Source organism: Chenopodium quinoa, unplaced genomic scaffold (genome assembly GCF_001683475.1).
Source record: "Chenopodium quinoa cultivar QQ74 unplaced genomic scaffold, ASM168347v1, whole genome shotgun sequence".
In the NCBI taxonomy this organism is placed as follows: domain Eukaryota; kingdom Viridiplantae; phylum Streptophyta; class Magnoliopsida; order Caryophyllales; family Amaranthaceae; genus Chenopodium; species Chenopodium quinoa.
The window spans coordinates 228,073-254,342 of NW_018745323.1; the positions used below are offsets into that span (position 1 = coordinate 228,073).

Consider the following 26,270-nt stretch of genomic DNA (forward strand, 5'->3'; position numbering starts at 1 on the left):
AGGGCAAATATGTAAATAAATATATTGTGTTTGCACATATTAATAAGATTTTTTAAAAAAAAATAGGCGGCCGACATCAATGAGCTGAGAATAAATATGTAAACGAACATTTTTAGGGGTATAAATGTCCTCACACTATTCATAAGAGTTTGTTTTGAACTTTCAAATGTTATTATTATTATTGCTATTGTTATTATTGTTATTATTATTAAGAATACACTTTATAGATACTTTATTGTATATATTTATGATCTGATGTATTATCAAGTGTATTTAATTTAATCATAACAGTTATTTTGGAACAAATGAAATATATTACATCTGCTTAAAATTGATAATTTTTACAGAAATAGTCTAACTTTAAAGTTAGTACTCTGTACTTCTGTAAAAAAAAAAAAGTTAGTAATATTCTAAATTTATTGATAATTTAATGTTCCTCCATCATCATATTCTCTTCTCAAAGAGAATGTATGTATAGGCGTATAGCTCTTATCATAGTCTTAACTTTGAGAATTACTCTTCCATCATCAGATTAGGATAAGGTCTTACAAGAAGACGTTCCTAATCTACAATATGTATCTATTTGTTAAAAAAAAAAAAAAAAAAAAAAAAAAAAAAAAGAAAAATCGAGTAAATACTCTGTAGTTCGTAACTAGGTAATCCTCGAATCATGCATACCTACGGAGTACGCTACTCGATTTTCCAAATTGATACGAGTATATATGAAAAAAGATATTGGACATTTATACTATGCATTATATTAATGTAATTATTATCCAATGACACTCATGCTTATAATTCCAATGCAAGCATTTCTTTAATTTAGCTCCCTTAAAAATAACTTAAATTACTGTATGTGTTTAGGAGGAAATCTGATTTTATGGATCTTGTTGGAAAATGTTTTTTTATAAATCCATTTTTCACAATTTCATTTAAAATTCATAGTCAAAGACATAAAAAGTAATAAGAAAATACAATACTTTGTAAGACAGAGGGAATAATACAGAGGATCTTACTAACGAGCGCCTTTGAGACGTCTGATAACAATCTAGTATACTTCCTAGAATGCTATTAATTTAAGAATGTATGTCAAATTACACGTCGGTCTGTGTAATTAGTATTTATTTCAAGTTAATATTTATACTTTTAGTCTTCTTATCATCTAACGTTTCGGGACATTAGTTAGCTTTTGCCAAATATAGATTATACTCTATAATATATAGAAATTATAAAAGATGGTTAGAGGTAATTAGTGTTGAAATTAATGAATATGATTCTCTGTAATATTTACATTGAATAATTTAAATTTTCACGCATTATTAATGAAAAAATTTAAATAGCCAACACTTGATCATAAAATTGGAAAGTCAATAAAGATAATCAATTCATACACGACTTTTTTTTTTGAAAGAACAATTCATACATGACTTAAATAAATTAGATAGAGTATATAAATATAAAAAATTGATCTTTCAAAGATGTTTTATTCAAGAGACAACTAACTTGGCCAACTAATCTTTTTCCCATGCAATTTGCACTCCACCTAGTTCACTCAATATGCGACCAAACAAAAAGAAACAAAAAATTAGCATACTAATACTAATCACACGATTTTTTGCTCCTAATTTCTTTCCCTTGGGATTGGGAACTTTCGTTATTCAATTCTCACCAATTTTTCTTTCTTACCCTATTGACTATTTACTTTGACTTAAATATTATCTAAAAATACTTGAAAAGATAGACTTTGACATGCCATAATGTAAAAGAGATTTGATCATATATCTCGGATAGCTGTTTAAAGATTTTGTAACCTATTAAGTTAGCTGATATCTACTCAAACATAGAAAATACCATTTCGAATAAGCCAAATGACTAATCCTCAACCTGAAAAGATTAAAAGAAAATCTTAATGATTAGAAATAAGTATCACTCTTGTCAAAAGAATAAAAATAAAATAACGAGTAAAATCACTAATCATGAAATTAACGAGTAAAATCAACCCACATTTGGGACAATAATAGGACCCAATTACTTTTTTCATGTCATAGCATTAGGAAGTTGGGACCCTTAATTAAGCAAAGTGCTAAGAGAACATGAAAAGATACTCCTAAAGACTAAAGAGAAATAAAGCTCAAAGAAAAAAAATCTCCAATTGTCTTCTTCCATTTAAGGGACATTTAGATGAAACGAGAAATTTTGATAATTGATTAAGATTCCTCGCTACAACTTTTACTGTTCCAATCACTTTTATTTCCATCCTCTTCACTGCAAATATCGTTTCAATATCGGACTCGTGTATCGCGTTGGACACGAGTACGATAAAATGAAGAGTGCGAATAACACAGTTTATGGCGTAATCCATAACAAGTTACAAACCTTAGCTCGAATTGTGCCTTCTTTTAGGCAACTAGGGGTAAATTAATTTAATTAAAAACACAAAATCTTACATAATTTGATTTCATTATATATAAATTCTATCTATATACTATACTAATTGAAAAAAAATACACACAAATATGTACTGTACTCCATTAGCAAGAGAAAATGATAGAAAAAGGGGTAATTTCTTAAGCTAAAAACCTAACCCCTAAAAAAATTAAAAATGCTAAGGTAAGAAAGTATTATTATGAATGTGATTATGATTATGATTATTATCTGTCGAAGTCGGAGCTCCGGCAGCCGAATTCTCCGGCAAACCGCCGCCACATTTCTGACATCTAACGGCGAGGATCTGACGGCAGGAAGGACACGAAGAGTGAGATCCAAGCCACGTGTCAATACACGATACGTGGAAGCCATGACCGCACTGAGGAAGAATCCGGATCTCTTCGCCGGCGGAGAAGTCGACAAGCAAATAGCGCAGTCATCGGAGAGTTTACCGGCGTGTTGTTCGGCGGAGTAAGCTACCTTCGGCAACGCCTTGAGAACCTTCTTTTTCAAGCCTTTGTTCGCCGGAGCTGAAGCCGCACCACCGGCGAAGCGGCGGAGCCAAGCGCAGCGTGCGACGGCGACAAGGCCGAGGACGCAGATAAGCGCGCAGAGGAGAGCGGCGAGGATGACGACGAAGTCGGAGTCGACGGTTTCGGTGTCGTCGGAGGACGGCGGCGAAGAGGTGGTGGTGTTGTTTATGCTTCGGAGGAATCTCATTTTGAGGGTGGTTATTGAGAGAGGTTTTGGAGGAGAGAGAAAATTTGGATGAGAGAAAGAGGTCAGAGGAAGGAAAGAATATGGGAGCGAGATTGGGAGATGTGTATATATAAATATTAAAAAAAATAAAAAATTGTTATGGTGTGTAATGTGAATGCAACATTTATCTACTGTACGTCTGTAGTCTGTATTTCTGTAAACCCCTTTGTAATTCTACTCTTTAGTCTATACAGGATTATACTCCGTCCAGTTTATCCAATTGTGTGTGTATGGATAATGTGCTGCAAATCGTGTAGCGGACTTGCAGATTGGATGGAGTGTTGCCCATTTAGTTACGGTTAAATTATAGATTGTTACTTGTAATACCTATTTCTCATCCTTGTTTATGATTCAGCGTTCATGTTTCGTGTTTCACTAGTGCGGATATAAGTTTTTTTTGCGTTGTTAAATAAATAAATAAATAAAATATGGTTTAAAGCAGGTCATGTACGAAGTATTAGTGTACTACATACACTTGTATTGTTTAAGGATGTTCAAGTGTAATTAGCATAAATTTGTAGTATAGTACTTCGTATCATATACCAATCTTGATTTATTTATTTATACTACGTATTTATTTTACTAAGATACATATAAATTTTTTTAACGAAGTATTAGCAATATATTGTTAAGTTACTCTTAGTATCTTGATATGTATTTTCAAACTATTTATTTTTGTGCAAAAATATTTGTATTATTAAGAGATGGAGTTATTGTATATAAATGTTTAAAAATTGTGCGTTGACACAGTTGATCTTATTTTTTAGTAAGTATGTATTAGTGTTTTGTGACTTAACCAGCTAAAACAAGTGGCATTGTTGTGGGTAAGTTAATCGAATAATCACTAAGCTAAAATAAAATAGTTGATAATGATGAGATTATAGATCTTAATTGTCCGATCAAAGAGGAGATTTGATTTTAAATTAAAAATAGAAAAGTCAAGAGCTCTAATCATTTTAGGGGTGAAAGGGATAAGATTCTGCAATGTACTAATATCTTTTTCACTAAAGAAGTAAAAGTGTTTCCCTTTTTATTTCTTTTTAAGTTTTTTGATTTGCCTTATTTGGGTAATGAGGATTAGGGGCGGCCTTAAGTTAGGGGGAAAGACAAATAATATCTGCAAATCTACTTGCAGCACACTGATTTTAATTCTTTATTTGTTTGGTTTCGTATGGAAGTGTATTGTCTTAGATATTAATTAGTCGTATGATGATATAATACGTGAAATGTACAATGGTATCAATAGCAGGAAGGGTGAAAGATCTAAAAATTAGACAATTGATGAATCAAAGAGAGATAACTAGCTAAATGAATATAGATTGATGGTTCAACGAAATAAATTAGTATAATGATCCAATTAGAGAAATGTACTGTTGTATCAAGAGGAAGGGTAAAAGATCATAAATATTAGATAACTTATGAGATGAATGAGAGAGAACTAATTAATGAATGAATATATATTATTGGTCTAATGAGAGAATTAGTATGATAATCTAAGTCGTGAAATGTACATTAGAAGGAAGGGTAAAACTTCATAAAAATTAGATAATCGGTTAAATTAAAGAATGAAATTAACTAAAAGAACATATAATAATGACGCTAACGCTATAAGTTTTGCTAATTTAACTTAATAATTCAATGATTTGGTAGCAAGATAACCCAATTATTAATACTAGACAAAATATAAGAGTACATTAATTAGAATTATTGCAACAATTATATTCCAAAAACAAAAAAAAAAGATTGACCTCATACAATTTTATAGTCGACTCCTTGATGATGTTAGAAGACTAAATTTAGTTTGTTTTTGATGTAACATGTATAACAACCACCTTTTCTTTGATGCTCGTAGCCATTATAAATATCACCAAATAGCTTATTAGGTTGGACCACATCACTCATATCTTTAACTCTTCTCATATTTAAAGAGTCCAATAGTATGAAACTTATAAGAAAAATATATTTTTTTGTTACTTCTACACTTCACTAATTATTTCGCTATTTCTTCACTCAACTTAAATACTTATAATAGAAAATATAGCAATTAAAGTAACTAAATTAGTGTTCTCTTTAATCTCACTACCCTCCCTTAATTTTTTATTTATGTTTTTTTTTTTTCTTAAATGTCAATTAATTTAATTTTGTCCATATAAGTTTCAATTAATAAGATTAAATAACTTTGTACAAATTATTGAAAGAATTGAGGTCTCAAAATTAATAAGATTACATAAAGAATTGATCCAATTTTTGCATCCCATATATAGGTATACTCGTAGGAGAATCATCAACTTGGATAAAGTGAAAACAAGGGTGTTATCTTTGAAACAAAAGACCCTTTTTTTTTTTTTTGAGTAGTGTTCCCTCCAACACTAAAAACGTCATTGTTGAGTCTCCTTATCCTACTCCATTAGCAATTTAACATATAGTCTCCCTCCCTCCTTCACGGATCTCCAACACTTTCACTTGATCTTTCGTTAAACTAAAGTTTGCCCTACCACACTATCCTCTAAGGCTTTACGGATAGGTTACATGAAAATGGATACGAAATAGAGACGGTAAAATGCCATTTCAAACTTAGGGGGACATGGATATGACAAAGTACAAATCACAAGAGTATCTTATGAAAAGTTTTTTTTTTTTTTAAAGAAAAAAAATCAATATAGAAAATCATCTCACTTACGAGTAATATTTTCAATCAGTATCAATCAAGAAACAAGATATTTTCTGTATATTTTGATAGAGAAAACAAAAAAAATCTTAATTTTATGATCCTCCGTAAATTGATGATACATCATGTGCATTGGCACAGATGCATTCTAATTATGTATAATAACAAAATAATTTTTCTTATTTTTAATCTATAACAATTAACATATGCTTAGATTTTTTACTTTAGTCTATAGAAAAAATACAAAACAATTCTACTTTAATAATAAAAAGTATATTATAAAGGGTCTTAATAGTGAATCTTTATGTTTTGTTAATCTTTATCTCCCAACTCCCGCTTCTCTCCTTTCGGCGCGGTTACCACTTACTACCAAGGATATTGCATCTTTCACGCAACTCAAGTATTGCACAAGAACTCTTCTTCACTCCTTTTTGCTTGACTACCTTGTCAAATGCCCAAAGCATGACTATTTTCTTATATTATTATTCTTAATTTTATTTATGCAGTTAAGCTAATGGACAACAAGATATATTTGTATATAGTAATCAGCTTGTTAATAGTAACACTCATAAAAATTAGAAATTATTCCCTCTGTTTTTTTTATAAGCTAGAGTTGAAAAATTCCACTATTCATAGGTCATCATTGACTTAATTTTTTTACCAATATATAATATATAAATATAATCATATTAATATGTTGTTGAATTTGTCATAATGTCTACTTTTATAAATTTTTTTTTTCATAATTTTTACTAACCTCTAATTAAAAATATTAATGGTCAAAGTTGTGTTTCGACAAATGTGTAAATCCAACTCTAGCTTATAAATTTTAGACCCACTTAACAAAATGTATCACATTGCACATATTATTACATTAATGGTGTGTCCTTAGCATACTTATACCCACTCATTGATTAGTATCTAACTATTACGTACTCTCTACACTCCTTACAGATTGTCCCATTTTCACTTTAGGACTAAGCTGTCTACATAGGTTGTCAAAGCATAAATTGAAGCACAGTTTAGATTTAAAAAAAAAAATTAGCAACACTTCGATAATATTAAGTAAAGTTTCCTTATCTCGGACAGTCAAACACAAACTACAATGAGGAAAAAAATAAGTTTAAAAAATTCGTCATTTTTATACAAATTACACCCAAGTGTATAATAGACATTGCACAATATTGTTTGTAAACGCAATTTTTTTTTGTTTTGCTAATTCTATTCCTAATTTACTTAAAGCTCACTTACAAGAGAATGAGAAGTTACATTACAATTTCCGTCCTACTTTATGCTCTAGCTTAAAAGTTGATTCAAAAGCATAAGAAAGACAAATGTCATGCTATTGATATAACCTACTTTATCGGGCATGTGAAGCCGCAAGAAAATGTTTTGAAAAGTTTGGTACGTTTGATATAATAAAAATTCATTTTCTTTTGCCATATCATTTCAGTACCTAATTAAAATAAGATCCAACGGCATGACACCTTTATCTATCCTATTATGGCTATTACGTTTCAAATCACCTCAAATTGACCACAACAAGCTTCACTCCTACTCCCATTGCCAAACCACCACCATCATCCCATGTGAAGCCTTTTGACCACTATCATTGTTCTCGAACAACCCTTCGCGTAACCTCATTAAAAAAAAGGGGTCAAATGGGATAATCTTAGTGGAATAGAGAAAGTGATTCCGAGTACATATAAGGTAAGGTCGATCAGTCTACGATGATAGGCGGATATGATGTTGGATTCCACTGACTAAGCAAACTACCAACAGCACTTTCCTTAGTCTAAGTAAGTTAAGATCTCGTTATAATGATCTAATAATAAACAGTGACAATCGTCAAAGGAATAACTGATAATGGGAATGAAAAAGGCATACGCAAACTTACAGACTCTTTTGACTCAAAAAAAAAAAAGTGGGTGGGATATTAATGACCTAGAGTAGGAAATTATATAGTACTTATAATAGACCTTATCATCAATCATGTTTTTATATAGAATCAATTAGAACATGATAACTGATAACCTCATCCGAAAAATCTGCAAAATCATCTAATCCAAAAAGTTTCTTTCTAAAGTACTCTCCTATTTAAATTGAAATTATACTATATACAAGCATGTTAGGAATATGAAAGATAACCTCAAGATTAGATTTTATTTTATTTTTTATCCTAACTTTGAGATGGATTTATCATCCCTTGGGTCCAATCCTCCATGTGGGTATCACTGCATCAATGTGCAATAAAGTAAAAGGGGGAATTGCCACTGTTACACCAAATAGTACCCTCAAGGCCTCACACTGCAAGGCTGTTTATGGTATACCTAGAGCTGCCAATCATTGATATGGAGTACGACACAACACGATACGAATTTGAAGATAGTGAACCCAAATCAATCCAAACATGACCTAATTAGGTAATTTTTGTCATGTTATGCAATTATCCTACTTTTTACCTAAAATTTGACACATTAGGTGAACACAAAACCAAACATGAACACGGCCCAGTTACCATTTCGCCAACTCTAGGTATACCGCCATCTCCAAGAGTCCACTCGCCCCAAAATACCCCTTATTTTGTTCAAGGTTGCTCCAAATAAACCGAACTTAAGACTTAAACTGTAGCACCTTTTTTTTCCTACTCGTAATGGATATGTAAGCTTACATCACCTCCTCCCTCCAACTACAACAACCATGTGTTAAGTGTTATAATCATAAACACCACGTGAGCTTTGCACGTAGTCTTATCCCATAAACTGCTTTCAGAAAAAGAAGAATCCCTCTACCAGTTAAATTCCCTTTTTTCCATCAGAAAGCAGTAGAGACCTTATCCTCAAGACTTCAAATTCTTACCCAATAAGCAACTTTTCTCCATAAAGGAATATCCTAATACTCAGGCCACCCACTAACAACACGCAAAAATTCAATATTTATCCCATCATCGATCAAGAGCCATTTTTCCAATGTCTGTTTATTTTTAGTAACCATAACTTGATGAAAAGAGGAAAATACGGGCTGCTAAATCTAGTTTTTAGACCAAAATCTGAAACAGTGAAACCTTAATCTCCAAATATCTAACTGAAAAGAGTGTGTGTTCAGGGCTCAGATCCCACCAATGTGGTCACAAATGAATGAGAACAAATATTGAAACATGGGTCATTTTCTAGTGAGACCACGAGCATAGCTGTAGGGCATACTCTTTTGTAACGGTATGGGTATGAAAGGTTCTGTAGTGGGTACTTGCTGTTTGAGTTTGTGAAACACTAATGGTGAAAGGCCCACAATCCTAGCACCATCAACTCAGGTGCACTAAACTTTAGTGTTTGTGAGGAATCTACGACTTATGAAGGTGCTATATGATATAGAAGAGACCCTGACAGCGGAAAAGTTTGGTGATGAGACAAGAACATTCACATGGGCAGCATTTCAATAACTAACTTACAAAAGTAAACTCATCATTGGACATAGAACATCAATGAATATGGTCAGCAAAATGGCTGTCCATCAGATTAACACACAAAAAAGTGCTTCTCCTGGTCTATATCATAATCTAACCTCCAAAATTTTCATATAGATGACCTATCCTTTCTCACAAATCATATCGAACATTCCACCTGCCCTTTGCATCAGCATTGACAGTCCAATTATTTTCTCTGAACTGCATGTATGGAATCTGCAGAGATACAAGGGTAAAGTAGAGCTAATTAAAATACAAGAAAAGGAATACATATTGGCTACACAGCTCTGAGTAAAGTTTGGTGGCTGAGGAAAGCAGATATAACAAGAATCCAACAGGCAACAGAGGTAGAGCCGACACAAATATGAAGTATCCTATGTTACTCAGACACAGGTCCAGCATACATGAAACATATTTCTGATTCTGAACAATTTTTGCATGTCTTTTCCCGTTATAATCACACACGTACAATATACGTTTACTTGTTTGCAAGTTCTGGTTGAAATTTCTATCAAATGACTGTTCACATTGTAAAAAAGTTCACATTACAGTTACATACATTTTACATTTCTCATCTTTTCCTCTACATAACTGTCAAGGTGAAAAATTAAGTGTCAGGTCATACACAACGAGTACTGGAGATAATTAAGTCAAAGTAACATCATTGAACAAATCCCAATAAGTACACAGCTTATAAGGGTTCGACCATTCAATCAACCAACTCAACAAGAAAGTGTGGATAAGTAGAGGTAGCTCGCCACAAATTAATGCACTTCATCAGACAGACAAGCATGCATAACAGAATTCCAGACAACATAAGTGGGATTCGTAATCTTTGAAAGGATCACTAGGGAATGAGAAGGTGGCTGAGCTATGAGAGATTAGTATATGACCAACTTAGTACGTTGGATCATAACGTCATCACTTCGCATAGTAAGACAAGGTCTTACACCGTCTTTTCAAGCATTTTGTATTAACCATGGACATTATTTCGCAAAACCGGTCATGTTTAATGATCACCCCTCTCTCCCCCCCCCCCCAATGGTTCAAATTTTGTCTTTTAGTTGTATTAGTATAAAGTATAAATCTAGCTAACCTTACCAAAGAGGTATGGGATGAATATGAAGAAGGCCCATATGATGAGGAGAGAGGTGAAGATAAATAAGAGGAAATGACCATAAGATGAGGAAATAGAAAAGGGAAACAACAAACCAAATAAAGTATGTTTCATTAATAACAAAATATCCGAAAATGCAAATTGTTGCATTTATTTGAAAACAGATGGAGTATCCTATTATTGATACGGAATGCCGCAAAAGAACTCCTTTCCTTTTCAAGAAAATAAAGTCATATGTATACTCAAACATGTACCCTAGTGATTGGTTGTGCGTAGTAGGAAATGTTGTAATATAGACAAAGCATTCAGAAAAGGAAAATTATTCACATGGGCATCCTTTAAAATGACAAGAAACTTGCCTTGGGACAAAAGTAGCTATTTTGCAAAGCTAAAGTTCAAAATATATATTTTTTTTATAAAAAACACAACATAAGTGGAAAGCCAAGTTAAACCATATCAAGCTGATTCTTCTACTGGTTGAGATTAAAGATATTAATTGCTCAATTGCCTTATTTTTGTTAAATATGGTATCAGATAGTGATTATTTATTTCAATCAGGCCAAAAATGATGTCACAATATAAAGAAGAGGAAGTTTTGTTACCGATCTTTTGAAATTATCCCTCTGTTATAGCTTTTTTCTTAATCACAATTTGGAAATGGTGATATTGAGTTGAGACCAAAGTGAATAATAAAGATCTCTATTTCAAAGTAACAGCCCTGTTCTCTCTATTTGCACCACTATGTTTTAATATATTTACATTGCAGCCAAATTAACACCTAATACTTCCACAATATCCCCAAGTTATCGAAGGTGCAGCTTGAAACAGCATCAAATGCTACTTCACTTCATACATCTACTGTCATATTCTATTCTATATTAACCATCAGGACAGTGAAAGGAGGAGTTTATTGCGAAGCATACATCAGGAAACAAATAAAATTATTGTAATCTTTGTAAAAGTTTGTTAATTAAAAGAAAGACAAAGTTTACAAGAAACAGCTAAGTTAATATCATCAATTACATGGGGAAATTGTATTAATGAAGTCCTTGAAGAAATACTATACCACTTTACTAGGGTACAACAATAAGAGGCAGCCAGCCACCTCATGTGTCCACACATATGGACAAGCCATGGAGACAAGAAAATTAATGAACTCCTCCTTAGGGTTCCCAAGTGCAATTGTGCAACCCAAAAGCAACATGGACAAGTCTACTTCTTAGAAGAAAAAAAACATTCTTTTTGGATTGGACCGCCAATCCAGAAGTCCAAATGTTTTATAAACTAGAGAATGCACAAAACTGAATTGTCCTGTCAGCCTCCAAAATACAATAATTAGCTTAAGAGCTGTTTCCAATTTTATTTTATTTTAAGAAAATTAATATCATTTCAATTTAATTTTAGATAGATAGAAAATCCTCTACTGAATATTAACAATTAGGCTTTAACTCTTCAACAAAGTCCAAAGTCAGAGAAGGTTGTTGCTTAAACTGTACCAGAAGAAGGTCAAATGGGTTATTTTTCATTGAATTAATGTGATTTCCCACATATACATTTACTGATGGTGGACTAAGAAATAAATTTAGAAGATATATTTTTGAATCAAATGTAAAAACTAGCACTACCACGACTAACTGTAAGTCACTCTTTAAGTGAGGTGATATGTAGAGAAGCATACTAGATTTTTTAATAAAGAGACATGAACAATTATAAGGCCTACCTTATTAGTGACATCGTAGCCAACCTTGAACCTCAGATCTTGTTCCTTTTGAAAATTGAAAATGCACCAGGTGAATTCAGCACCTCCCCTGACCCTCCTCTACAAAAGAGTGGGGAAGAAGATAAGAAACTTAACAAATAATAAAAGGACCTCAAGCTTTTCACCTAGAAAAATGATACAAAAATTCCATACAACATACAGAAGGAGGGATACAATCTTAATTCATGAGAGTGGGGGGTGCCTCTGCAGATACACTTGAGTATCTAATAAAATTACTTAAAAGATATTTACACATAGTCAGTTTCCTTCTCAACGATAGCAAATCTCACACAATAGGTAGGTAATGTCAGGAAAAGGTTGTCAGTCACTTTTCCTGAACTCCTTTTCTTTCCTAGTTCCAATTTGATTTTTTTTTTTTTTTTTTGGTTACTGGGGGAAGGGGGATGTTACCAAACTTGAGCTACATATGCGGATGCTCCAAAATGCATAATTGTCATAAAAACTGAGCAGAGAAATTGTAAATCAACTCTAACCTGCTTAAACTCTTTGTCAATCTCGCATCGTCCCTTGACGTTAAAGCTAATTGAGTCATTAGATGTCACAGGGAATGCCATTTTACCACGAGCAGTGTACCCAAGCTTCTCATGCTTATCAAATTGCACCCCCAAGCCAACACTGGATGACAGTTGTGGTTGCTATCAATTAAAATAGTTGTCATGCGAACAAAGAGGAAGAAGAAAAAGAAGTTAGATGATTCAGACTGTCAAATAATCAATGTGACTTGTCAAATCAAGCACATTATATAATATCAAAAAAAGGGCACAAAGAAAAGAGATTTATTTGTTGAGCCCAGAACCCGAAAAGAACAAAGCCTAAGAAACTTATAAATTGAGTGAAGCAAGATAGCTTATGGAACAGCATACATTATAGAAGCGCCTCAACATTGCACAGAAGAAGTTTGGTGACCCATATCTTGTATCTAGCTCTCCATGAACCTGACAAAAAGGAAAAACCCTCCGAATATCATAAAACGAAAACTGGAAAATACAGCATAGATAAGAGATTGAGAGGTCGAAGGCATAACCAATGGCACCTCATACAATGATACAACTAGCAACTTGAGGACAGATATAATCCAACAAATTGTGAAAAAAAAAAACCGGCACTCCAAACCCTAGTAAAGGAGTGAAAAACAGATAAGAAATAGTCTCCAATGCACAATGTAGTTCACCCCAAATACAGTCATGGTAAATTTTATAAAAGGGGTTATCTTCAAACGTTCAGAGACCCTTCGAACGAAATCAGCCAAATCAAGTGCAGCTCGAAAGGTGAGGAATTTCGCTGTAAAACCAGCAATTTCTCTCTTTACCCATTTCACATTCTTCTATCATGCCAACACATTTACATATTACAACAATTTCTGAACACCAGCATGATAAAATTTGCTAAATTCTCCACACCCACACAAATAATTAGCACAATAATTTATCCTACAATTGTATAATTCAGCTTATTTTTCATTCATAACGTCATAATCCAATAAAACCACAGAATTGCAGAGATTCAGCCATTACTTAACAAATTAAAAGCACTAAAACCTAATTCAAAACTATAATAAAAATAAATTTACAGTAGCAATGGAAGCTAACAATTAACTGAAACATGCAACTATAAAATCATAAAACAATAATAACGCAATATAAATCTGTAGAAAACAAAATTAAAGCATAAAAATTATGAGCAACAAAAGTGAAAAAGAAAAGAAATGAAGAAAAACCTGCAAGAAAGTGTCAGAATCAATGGGAAGCTTCTGCTTGGCATGAATTCTGAGAGATTTGGAATCAGCACTGTATCTTAGAGAAGTCTCCATAATTATCTCTCTCTTTGCTGTATTTTTGCTCAAGAGTACTCAGAACAAGAGGGAAGGTCAGAACTGAGAAGAGAATGGTGAACAAACGGATATAAGGGATTTTATCTTCGGTTGTTAAATAATTACAATAATAATAAATTTTACCAAAAAAAAATTGATATAAAATATTATAAGTAGACTTTGTATTAAAAAATTATGAAATATATGCGAAAGAAAATAATTAAACAAGTAATAGTTATTTTGGGCAATTTGATATTTAATGAAGTTTAATTTAAATTTTGTACAAGGAAAAAGTCATAATTACTTTAGATACAACTCTAATTTTTATATTAGGGTAAGTTTTTTTTAGTAAGTTATTTTGGAGGGAAAACTTTTATACTATACTGCCAAGTGTCCCTCAAGTTTCGCTAGTATAATGTAATTGATTATTTTTATTTATAAAGTAACAAACTTTAAATTAAATTGCTCAATATAGCACATCACTTTTTTACTCCCTCCGTCCCATAATACTTTACACAATTATCATTTTCGTCCGTCTCAAAATACTTGATACGTTACCAAATATGGAATGGGAGCTGATTTGGGTAAAAATACCCATGCTACGTGGCCCAATCAGAAGGGGACACGTGTCACCCCAAGACAGGTCCAATAAGGGCCACTCGCCAGCTGACACGTGGCACCCCAATCAGCAAAGGAAAAAGGCGGCCTTCAGGGCCCAATTCCCGAGAAAGTCGTAAAACGGCGCAGCCCACCAAATCTAGGTCAAGATGACCTAAGAGAGGGCACATTTTCGAATGACCCTATAAATAGGGAGATTTTCCCCATTTCAAGGAGACGTTCATTTATTACAAACACTGAATTCTCTCACATCAGAAAAAACACCTGATCTCAGAATCCGAGAAGATCTCATCACTTTACCTTTTCCGCACCTTTTGACATTTTTCGACCGGTTTTAACTTGATCGTCGGAGGCGGAGCTCCTACCATCCGAAGTCTCCGTTATTTTGCAGGTACAGGCATCTAGAATCCAGACTTAGGGACATAACTCTCTCGAGGGACACAGAAAACCCCGAAACATTTGGCACCGTCTGTGGGGAGAGTACCTTTAAGATGGTTTCACAAAAACCTGTACCGACTGCCATTCAGAAACAGCCAACGACTGAACCAGAGGTCCAAAAGGACCATGATTCTGATAACGACTTTGACGTCAAGACATATGTGGCCCTTGATGGGTCACTTAGAACAAGGCGTGTTCGTCCCAAAGATCTAAGGGAACGGGGCGATGACAAATCAGGCCCTAGCAAATCATTCGGTTAGCCGTCTTGTCAGCCCCAGGCGGCAGGAAGGACTGATCCAGTCACCTGAGACGAGCTCATGAAATTCATGGCAAGTTTCAAGGGTGAAATCAAGGACCTGATCACCAAAAACACGGTTGGTCCCAGCAAAGGCCAGTTGACAAGAAAGTCTTCTCGCCACGGGATGGTAAAGTCAGCCAAAGACCGGGAGGCCACTCCGCATCCAAAAACAAAGTAGCAGCCTCGGCCTTTGATTGATCTTTCTAAGTTCTGTTTCCCCGAGACGGGAACAAGGAAGGCCATCCGGCATGTTCAGCCGGATGGTAGCAAGAAGACCTTCTCCGATGCTTCCCAGCTACTTTGAAGGGCATTGCCCAACAATGGTTCGACAACTTACCAGCCGGCTGCATCTATAGCTTCAAGACGCTTGCGTTCTTGTTTGTTTCCAACTTCTCTATGCATATCCTTGCAAAGAAGACAAGTCTAGACTTGTCCGCGGTGCAGCCAGGAGATAGAGAGGGCTTGCGCTCATACGTTAGGCGGTTCAATCTGGTGAGAATCCAGGGCTGTCCGACGATGTAGCTTACACAGACTTTTTTAAAGGTCTGAAGGACTGCTCAACTTTTAAGTTCGACCTTGTCAGAAATAGAGTTTTCACTCTCCAGGAGGCACTAATGGAGGCGGAAGCCTACATACAGGCGACCGAGCTTTGTTCCTCCAACAAACAATCAGACTCCAAGAAGCCTGATAAACAAAAAGAGAGTCGGTCAGCTCAGTCGGCTCAGTCGGCTCAGAAATCAGAAGAGAGCAAGAAGAGAAAAGAAATCTGGGCGGTTGACGATTCTGCTCAACCGTCCCAGAAGAAGAAAAAAGAATTTAAATCGTACGTCCTAAAGTACGAGTTTAACAAAGACTGCTACTCCATCCTCATGGAGATAAAAGATCGGGTGACCATAGAGAAGTACTCCGTAATGAAAGGTTCCGTTCAAAATCAGAACAAAAACAAGTACTGCCACTTCCATGAGGATATTGGCCACGACACCAACGACTGCTATAGCCTCAAGTGACTGTTGGACTGTCTGGCTGATAAGGGAATGCTGAAATCCTACATCCTGAAGTCCAAGGTGACTCTCAGGACGGATCCTGGGCAGCCTTCCAAAAAGAGTGCCCAGCCTACTAGTAGTTCGGACATTGACAAGGAGCCGATCTACACCATAGCAGGCGGTTTCCCTGGAGGGGGCCCGACCATCCACGACACCAAGGACCATCTGAGAAAGATGGATGTAAATTCTGTCGATGAGGGACAAGTATCTACCAACACCTTCCCTGAGGTCATCATCACTGAAAAGGATCGGGACAAAGTCCTCCGGCCGCATGATGACCCAGTGGTTATTGAATGCAAGGTTGCCAACCAGTTGGTTAGCCGGATCCTTATTGATACGGGTAGCTCGTCTGACATCATCAACTACAAGTGCCTGACTAAGCTGAAGTACAAGCCCAGCAACATGTACAAGATTACACACCCCTTAGTCGATTTTGGGGGTGGAGTTGTGCACCCAGTCAGTAGGATTGACCTACCCATCCGGCTAGGAGAGAAAGGAAAAGGACGCCAGATGGTCGTCAAGTTCTTGGTCGTTGAGGAGCTGACCGCCTATAATCTTATTCTGGGCTGACCGACCCTAAACGAATCCAAGGCAGTCATTATCCCATCCCTCATGCTACTGAAATATGAAAGGGATAATGGTTCTATTGGCTCCCTAAACGGGGATCAGAAGACGGCTAGAGAGTGCTACCCTCTTAGACGTCAAGCCCACAGTGGCCGCAGCCGGCCAGGGTGAGGAGCCAATAGACCTTGACGATGTCAAGGAAGCTGAGCCTGCTCCACCAGCAGTCAACAAAGAGAAAGGCCGACCAGCTGATGAACGTGAAGAAGGAAAAGCAATAGAAATTACTGACCGGGGAACGGTCGGATGAACTCCGTCCCCAGCCGGCTGGTGGACAAATTGATATTGCTCTGGACGACACACGTCCGGAGCGTACTGTTAATGTGGGGACGGTTGCTTTTGCGAAGTTGGGTGCAGACTTGCACAACTTGCTGAAAGAATTCAAAGACATCTTTGCCTTTGAAGTGGAAGAGATGCCAGGCATCAGCCCGGATCTCCCTGTCCACAAACTCGCCGTGGATCCAATGAAAAAGCCTGTAAATCAAGAGAAAAGAAATCATGGTGAGGAAAGAAGTCAGGCGGCAGCCGCCGAAGTAAAAAATCTGTTAGACACTGGGTTCATTCAGCCATGTAACTTCCTTGATTGGGTTGCAAATGTGGTGCTTGTAAAGAAGTCGAATGGTACCTAGCGCATGTGTGTTGATTACACTGACTTGAACAAGGCATGTCCGAAGGATAGTTATCCACTTCCAAAGATCGACAGTCTGGTCGACTCTACAGCCGGACATGCTTTGATGAGCTTTATGGACGCCTATTTAGGCTTTCATCAGATACCCTTGTGGAAAAAAGATCAAGAGAAGACGACATTCGTCACTGATCAGGGGTTATTCTGTTTTACTTTGATGCCGTTTGGGTTGAAGAATGCGCCTGCTACTTTTCAACGAATGATTAATACGGTCTTCATTAATTAAATTGGGAGGAATGTAGAGGCGTACATTGATGACATGATAGTTAAATCCAAGCTACAGACAGATCACCTTGCTGACCTCCGAGAAACCTTCACCACCCTCAGGCGGCACAAGGTCATGCTTGATCCCAAGAAGTGTGTCTTTAGTGTTGAGTCTGAGAAGTTTCTCGGATTTCTGATTGATCAAAGGGGGATAGAGGCCAACCCGGAAAAGATACAGGCGGTCATTGACATGAAGTCACTCCGCACTGTCAAAGAAGTTCAAAAGTTAACAGATTTTCTGGCGGTATTGGGGAGATTCCTCAGCCGGTTAGGTGACAAGTGCCTCTATTTTTTCCAAGCTATCAGAAAGAAGACTATATTTGAATGGGGGGATGATGCTGAGGCGGCCTTTCAGAAACTGAAGGAACATTTAAACTGAACCCTCTGCCAAAGGAGACACTTTACATGTACTTAGCCGTCTTAGACCATGCTCTCAGTGTTGTTCTCCTTGCTGAGAGAGACGACATCTAGCTCCAAATCTATTTCATCAGCCATGTTCTTCGAAATGCTGAATTACGGTACCCAATGGTTGAAAAATTTGGCCTGGCTTTTTTCATGGCAGTCAAGAAGTTAAAGCCTTACTTCTTGGCATATCCGGTTGTGGTCTACACAGACCAACCCCTCAAGCGACTAATGACAACCTTGGAGTCATCCGGTAGGATGCTCAAATTGGCTATTGAAATGCAAGGTCTTGAAATCTCTTTCGAACCAATGAAGGGAGTGAAGGGTTAGGCAATTGCCAACTTCATTGTCGAAATGACAAGGCTGGCTGAGCGGGAGAACTTTGACCAGGTTTGGAAAGTGTATGTAGACGGGAGCTCTACTATGAACGGCTGTGGTGCAGGGGTTATATATGTCAGTCCCTTGAAGGGGACAAGTATGAATATGCACTATGGTTCAAGTTTCAAGCCTCAAATAACGAGGCGGAATATGAAGCCCTGCTAGCCGGTATCCGCATTTGCAAGGCGGCAAGGGCAAGAAAAATTGACGCCTGATTTGATTCACAATTGGTCGTTAGCCAGTACCATGGTGACTCCGAGGCCATCCATCCGGCCATGATAAAATATTTGCAGGCGGTCAAAGTTGAAGCTGGAACACTTGATGAATTTCAAACTTTAAGTCAGGTGCCCAGATCTGAGAACAACCAGGCGGATGCTCTGTCCAAATTGGCTTCATCCGCCTCATGTGATACGCCTCGGTCAGTCTTCTGGGAAGTAATGGAAAAGCGAAGTATTGAAGATCCCATTAGAGTACTGGACCGAAGCTCAAACTGGATGGACGGCATTCGAGCCTATCTGCTAGACAACACTCTGCCGGATACATATCCAGAAATGGTCGCAGTGAAAAAACAGGCGGCCAACTTTGAGATCAAAGACGGAGTACTCTTCAAGAAGGGCTTCTTGATGCCTCTATTGAAGTGTATCACCCGTAAAAAAGGGCAAGAGATTCTGGAGGACTTACATTCGGGCTTTTGTGCCTCACACATAGGCGGCATGTCTCTAGCAGAAAGGGCCAGGTGGCAAGGCTACTTCTGGCCCACTCTTGAGGCAGACGCCATGAAAATGGTGAAGAAGTATGATAAGTGTCAAAGATTCGGCAGACTCATACACCGTCCGGCTACTGATCTGATGGCCATTCATAACCCAGTACCATTCGCCAAATGGGGCATGGACATTTTGGGTCCGTATACGCTTATGCTAGGCAAACGACGGTATATTCTAGTCTCCGTTGACTACTTCACCAAATGGGTAGAAGTAGAGGCGGTCAAAGGCATTAAGACAAAGGATGTCATCTCCTTCATCCGGAAGAATGTAATCACTCGGTTTAGGGTACCTATGTCTATGGTATTTGACAATGGCCCTCAGTTTGAGACGCCTACCCTCAAGAATTGGTTGGGAGACCAAGGGATCTCTCACTGTTTTGCATCAGTCGGCCGTCCCCAAGCAAACGACCAGGTTGAAGCCTTCAACAAGCTTATCTCAGACGGCATAAATAAGAAAATTGAAAGGGCTGGCGGTCTATGGGCAGAAGAGTTAACGCATGTCCTATGGCCCATCAGAACAACAGCAAAAGAGGCAACCGGCGAAACCCCATTCCTTATGGTATACGGTGCTGAAACCGTCTTACCCATTGAGCTTTATGAGCCAACTCTTCGAATCATGTTGTATGACGAAGAGGCAAACTGGGAGGCCATGCGGCTAGCATTGGACTCACTTCCGGAGCGCAGGGGCAATGCCGCCTTGCGTCATGAGATTTACCATCTGAGAATGACAAGAGCCTACAACAAAAGAGTACACAAGCGGCCCTTGAAAGTAAGGGACTTTGTGTTACGGAAAATGGAGGCAACCGGTAGGGCCAATAAGCAAGGAAATTTGACTCCCAATTGGGAAGGCCCCTACCAGATCTATGAAGAAGTGAGAGGCGGCACCTACCGCCTGGAAACTCCAGACGGCAGACAGCTAGTCAGAATTTGGAATGTAGATAACTTAAAAAAGTACTACTTCTAAGACTTGTAAATTTTATGTAAATAAAAAGCCTATCAATGAAAAAGTTGCCTTTTATTCAATTATGTTGCTTTAATTATGTACATCTCCCAATGGGAATACCGCCTGTGCAATGTGCAGATGACCTTATTAAACCCAATCGTTTGCTCCAACATGAGTATGACATCCGGCGACGCCCATCCAGGTGAATTCGTCGCAAAGAGCATCTCCCATCCGAGTGGTACATTGCGCTATAAACTTATCACAAACGACAAAGATTGATTAGCCCAATGAAGCGCACTCATACCCGTTTCACACAAGCAATCGAAAGGAAAACTAGACGGTGTACTAAACCCGTGTGTCCGTAGACACCAACCGGTAAAACCTACCGTTATTCCAACTTAGATTTCATTAAGAATTATATACTTTAAGAAGTCCTTCCAATGGGGAAAAAGGACGCTTGAGTATATGAATGGATTGCAAATACCCCAGACGGTTAAAACGATCTCCTTAGTCCTATAGACTGAGCAATCTCCGAAGACCGCCTGGGTTCTAGGCTCAAATCGCCCGAATCTTGGACGGTTGTGTACTTGGTTTGGGGCAATCGCGGTTGTGATTGATTAACTTGGGAACTCATCATACTCCTAAAAGTATTAAAAGTCCCCAAGTCAATCAATCAAGTTTTTGAAACCAACCACACAGCCGCCCTAGGGCAAAAGAGCCAGCCGGTTTGTTAGTTGGCACATGCAATTAACAAGTGAGGTAAAATTCAAGCATACATATGTAACAAATCAAAGAAAATCAAAAATCGCAAAAATTGATGCAAATTTAACAAAACCAACTCAATCGACAACTTCATAAAATAAAAACCGACCAAAAGGCCGAGAGAGTGATTGTCAAACCGGATCCACATCCGGGAAATAAAGATTGTTTAAATTACATTAAAATACTCGGCTCACAGGCCGAAAATACAGACGACTCTTGGCCGAGAGAGAAATCTAATCCTTCCGAGTCTAGTGCTGCGGGGGCACCGGCTGGTCTTAGCCGGAGGGGAGCTCACCTTCAATTTGAACTATTTGAACTTGGTTAGAGTCAACCGGGGCCTGTTCATCCTTGAGTTCCTCTTCCTCTTCATCAAAGACGATGCCAGCCCACTCCTTGAACGGAGCCGGCGCCGTTAGACCTAGGGTCTGAGCATCGTATACCTCTGTGGCATATTGATATCTCAAGTTGAAGAACTCCTAGTCGGTGTTCGGATGAATGAGCTGCCATGCCTTTTTCATGCGCTCCTCGCAGTCTTTCTCATTCTCCGCAACCAGCCTGTCCTGCTCCTTTGCAAGCTTAGCCTTGTGGTCTGTCTGCATTTTCACTATCTCAACTTGGAGCCGGCTAACGTCTTCCCTAAGCTTGGTATTCTCTTGATCAGCCCCCTCCAATGCCTTGAGGTCTGACTTGGCATTCTTGAGCTCAAGCTCAAGATCATACGCCTTGTTATTAGCCGTCTCAATAACAGCCGTGAGCTCCTTAATCAGTTACTCCTGTTTCATCTCTCGGGCTTTAGACTTTATATCATTCAAAGTGTTTCTATATTGAGCTGAGTTTATGGTATGGGTCGCCCTGACATAGGCGTCTCTTACCTCCTCTTGCTTCTTTCTAAACGGGACTTTGAGCCCATCCACCCTCAGCATCGCCTGCAGAACACAGCCGGTTAAAAGAGGGGTAGATAATATACTGTTAAAATCAGGCATTTGAAAGAAAGCTAAGTTACCTCAGCCAGCAAGGCGAGGATGCAGTCAAAGTTGACCTGCTACAGCCCGAGAACCTGGTCTTTTTCTGACCGGGTGAGGGTCCTCAGCATCCGTTTGGAGTACTGCTGGAGGTATGGCCACCTTTGAGAGAGATCTGCACTAGAAGAAGGATGTGGTGAGAAAGCAGCATAAGCGACACCTATATTGTGCCGGTTGCCTGACGAATCTCCCGATTGGGTAACTTGAGATTTGACTCGCATATGCTCAAACGACCATGGGAGTTTGAAACAGTCGTCCATACCTTGGTTTTCAGACTGAGGGGTCTCTCCACCCATAGCCACTACAGAACCGGTTGTAGCACCGAGTGGCTTGCCACTCTTCGACGTCCTGGGAACGTCCGGTTCATTGCCAGCCAGCTTAGCGCTAAGACTGAGCGCTTTCAGACCTTTCGGACCTTTGCCTCCGGTTGTTGGTCTGTTTTGTACAAGCGGCAGGGATGAAGCCGTCTGAGTTGGATTTACCTACCTTACTTTGAAAGGGGTTTTGCCAAGCTCATCAACATTCTGCTTGAGCATTTTGGAGATGGATCGTGGAACGTGTTTGCTCCCCTCCTGAAATAGGAACAAATGGGTTACAGCCGGGTAACAACCGTCTGATGTTTATAAAAGTTCACACAAGGGATGCAGGCAGAACTTACCCCAGCATTCTTGGCCGCCAATTGGGCCCTCTTCTTCTTAAGCTGATCTTTTCGGATCTGGGCCGTAGACTTGGCATGCGTCTTTTCAGCATCCACCATTTCTAGACCTTTTTCTGCAAAAAGAAACCAGTTGATTAGACAAAATAGAAATCACAATAATAGAAACGGCAACATAACGCTGGCTAAATGGTTAACGTACGTCTCTCAAGCATGGTACTAAGACCACAAGCAGAGAGGAACGCCTCATCCTTAAGCTAGCCCGGATGGGGTACCCAATTATTGGGCACTATTATTTCCGAGCCATCGTCTAGGGGTGCAATTGTGGTTTTGAAAAACTCCGGCTCCATTATTTCAGCCCAGGCCTTCTCAGGAACGTGTAGAAGGGCACACTTCTTCCTTAAGAGAGCCGACTCCTTGTTGTACCAACGGAGGAAGCGGTTGTGTCGTAGAGACGTGGAAGAGACTAAATAAAGCTTGCTCTTCCAGTTGGTCCACTTGTACGGCTTGTCTAGAGTCATCATGTATTCCGGGAGTGTGTTTAGAGTATACCACGCCCCCCAACCGCCTGGGCCCGGCTCATGTAATGCATATGAGCGAACGCCTCAAAGCTAGGCGTAAGATTTTGCATCTTGCAGGCGGCGATATAGCTCAGAATGTTCACCCAGTAGTTGGGTGTGAGTTGCCATACGCCTAACTCATAACCCCTCAAGATGGCCCTAATTCCTTTGTGGAGGGGAAAGCGGAGGCCGGCTTTGAAAGCCGCCTCATAGCAGCCAAAATAGTTGTCGGCATGGTCAATATCGTCCTCCTAGATGACAGTCGCCTCTGCAAGCGGCACAATTATTTCCCAACCTTTCCCCATTCGGCACTTGTCCCTAAAAGCTTCAAAGCTAGCTTCCAGGGTAATTCTATCCCTGGCGGACATGCGTGTCTCAGTCGGGTTGGTCATAGACGGCCCCTTTGATGACTCACCCTCCTGGTAGTTGGCATCCGCTTGTAGGGAGCTTGATGCCTCAGAATCAGATCGTTGGACGGCCTCTTCGCCGTCTTCCTGTTCGGATTCGTTTTGCGCACTATGGGCAGAGACAAATCCCTCATCGTCTGTCTCATTTAAAATTCCATCACTGGGAGTGGTGGGGGCACCCGGAGAAGAATCTGCCTCTTGCTCATCCAGTCTATCATATTCCTCAAACGGCGTAACCTCATCAGGCGGCACTTCCAAAGTGTGCCTTCTATGTCTTGGCCTTGTAGCCGTCTGTTTGACCCTCGCCATTGTGTCTTGCATAGACACAGAGACGGTCATATTTAGGGATGAGCAAGGCAGATCCAAACACCTAGAGACGGCACCCCCAGTCCTTGACTCAGCCGTACCAGGAGAGGCTGGTTATTGACCTAGGTTGTGCCGTGTGTGCTGATGGTGAATCCATTTATTGAAAGCTATATATATATGCAAACGGTAAAAGCTTGAAAGAGCTGAGAAGGGGAGAGACGGTTACCTTAATGTAGCTTGCTGAAACGAGTCTCAAGCGTTGACCGGCTGTGTCAACGAAAATAGTAGACGAAAGTTTTTGTGGAAGTTACAGCAGGCGACAACTAGAGTCTTTCTCTCTAGACTTTTTCAAATTTCAAAGATGAGGGAGGAAGAGGGGGGTAAATGCTTATTTATAGAGGGGTAAAAACGGAGGCATCCCCGTAATTTCCTTAGAAGGTGAACAGTTAAAACTATTCACCACTTTCAGAGTGACACACGTCACAAGCGCCACATGGCACGCCACGTCACCCCTGTGAGGGGAAATGATTTGGGTAAAAAATACCCATGCTACGTGGCCCAATCAAAAGGGGACACGTGTCATCCCAAGACAGGTCCAATAAGGGCCACTCACCAGCTAACACGTGGCACCCCCAATCAGTAAAGGAAAAAGGCCTCCTTCAGGGCCCAATTCCCGAGAAAGCCGTAAAACGGCGCAACCCATCAAATCTAGGTCAAGATGACCTAAGAGAAGGCACATTTTTGGATGACCCTATAAATAGAGATATTTCCCCCATTTCAGGGGGACGTTCATTTATTGCAAACACTGAATTCTCTCACATCAGAGAAAACACCTGATCTCGGAATTCGAGAAGATCTCACTTTACCTTTTCCGCACCTTTTTACATTCTTTGACTGGTTCTAACTTGATCGTCGGAGGCGGAGCTCCTACCACCCGGAGTCTCCGTTGTTTTGCAAGTACAGGCGCCCAGAATTTAGACTTAGTGACGTAACTCTACCGAGGGACACAAAAAACCCCGAAACAGGATCACTAATAAAAAAAATATTTTCCTATAATCTCTTTGGGATCACAAACCCCAAAATCCAATTAAATCCTACATTTTCTCTCTCCCCACTACCTCCACCTTCCCGACTTTTTGTTTTCTTACAATATAAAAATACAAAAAAGAATCCTTTATATAATTAATAAACAGATGTTTTAAATGGATCCACTTGTAGTTTTCTTAAACTATGTGTCCACCACAATGTCCCAAGTATTATGGGACAGAGGGAGTATTTGGTAAAGATCCACTTATGTTTTATTATTTCTTTATCCTACCAACTCCACTTACACCACTTTTTTATTATTTATCTCTTTAACTAACATTTAAAATCGTGTCCGGTAACAGGTTCCCAACTCCGGAGTGGTTGCTAGAAATTAGAAAAACCACCACCTTCTGGCCGGCGAGGGAAGGTGGTGGTGATCGTCGCCGGTCAGGGTGGTGGTGGTCGTTGCCTATAAGGGTGGTGGTGTCAAGGTGTTAGTAATTGGTGGCAAGAGTAAAGATAGTGGTGAAGTACTAAGGGTATGGTTGTTCATTCACACTAACTGTTGGCAGTTTTGATCATTTTTTATGGCGATATTTAATACCCTGTTTAAATAATCAACAAAATTTTACTTCGTATTTAATAAGAAAAATTTAGTTAATCTTACTATCAAATAACTACCAAAGTATTATTTTAGGTACAAAAGTTATTATTCAATTAATATTATGTGTTATGATTCCTCAAAAAAAAAAAAAAGATATGAAAATTAGTAAATACCGTGCGTGACACGATATTTATGGTGTACTTAAAAAAAAAAAAAAAAAAAATTAATGGTGTTAGGGAGTTTTCTCATAAATTAGCACGACGATTCTTCAAGATCACCTCAAGGAGCACTAGCCTTGCTTTGCTCCATCACCACTCCATAGTTAGTCAATCAATCAGCCGCTCGATTGGCTTCTCTACAACAATGGTTAATAGCAATCTCCCAACTTCTACCAAAGATGAGAGCCTTGCATTTGCGAATAATGTGTATATAAGGAGAGTTAGAGGGTGTC

General features: G+C 38.6%; 2 protein-coding genes across 2 annotated transcripts; both read right to left on the minus strand.

The window, feature by feature from the left end:
- Positions 1–2,380: 2,380 nt before the first annotated feature.
- LOC110712537 (RING-H2 finger protein ATL80-like) lies at positions 2,381–3,367 on the minus strand. The gene is given in 2 exon segments (XM_021891007.1): positions 2,381–2,847; positions 2,850–3,367. Coding segments are annotated over 2 exon segments (540 nt in total). The 5' UTR covers positions 3,148–3,367; the 3' UTR covers positions 2,381–2,605.
- A 5,889-nt stretch (positions 3,368–9,256) lies between these two features.
- LOC110712538 (outer envelope pore protein 21B, chloroplastic-like) lies at positions 9,257–14,116 on the minus strand. Its single transcript, XM_021891008.1, has 5 exons — positions 13,932–14,116; positions 13,078–13,149; positions 12,688–12,849; positions 12,155–12,253; positions 9,257–9,533 (listed from the first exon to the last, which is right to left on the minus strand). The coding sequence occupies exons 1-5, from the start codon at positions 14,022–14,024 to the stop codon at positions 9,450–9,452; spliced, it is 510 nt and encodes a 169-aa protein (XP_021746700.1). The 5' UTR covers positions 14,025–14,116; the 3' UTR covers positions 9,257–9,449.
- Between the last annotated feature and the right edge of the window lie 12,154 nt (positions 14,117–26,270).

What these genes read in the sequence shown, in the direction of transcription:
- LOC110712538 (XM_021891008.1), bottom strand. Translation starts at nt 14,024, where the DNA reads ATGGAGACTTCTCTAAGATACAGTGCTGATTCCAAATCTCTCAGAATT. An exon ending in TTGACAAAGAGTTTAAGCAG is followed by an intron (nt 12,254 to 12,687) that starts GTTAGAGTTGAT and finishes ACTCTTTTGTAG; the next exon opens with AGGAGGGTCAGGGGAGGTGC. An exon ending in GCTACGATGTCACTAATAAG is followed by an intron (nt 9,534 to 12,154) that starts GTAGGCCTTATA and finishes GTATCTCTGCAG; the next exon opens with ATTCCATACATGCAGTTCAG.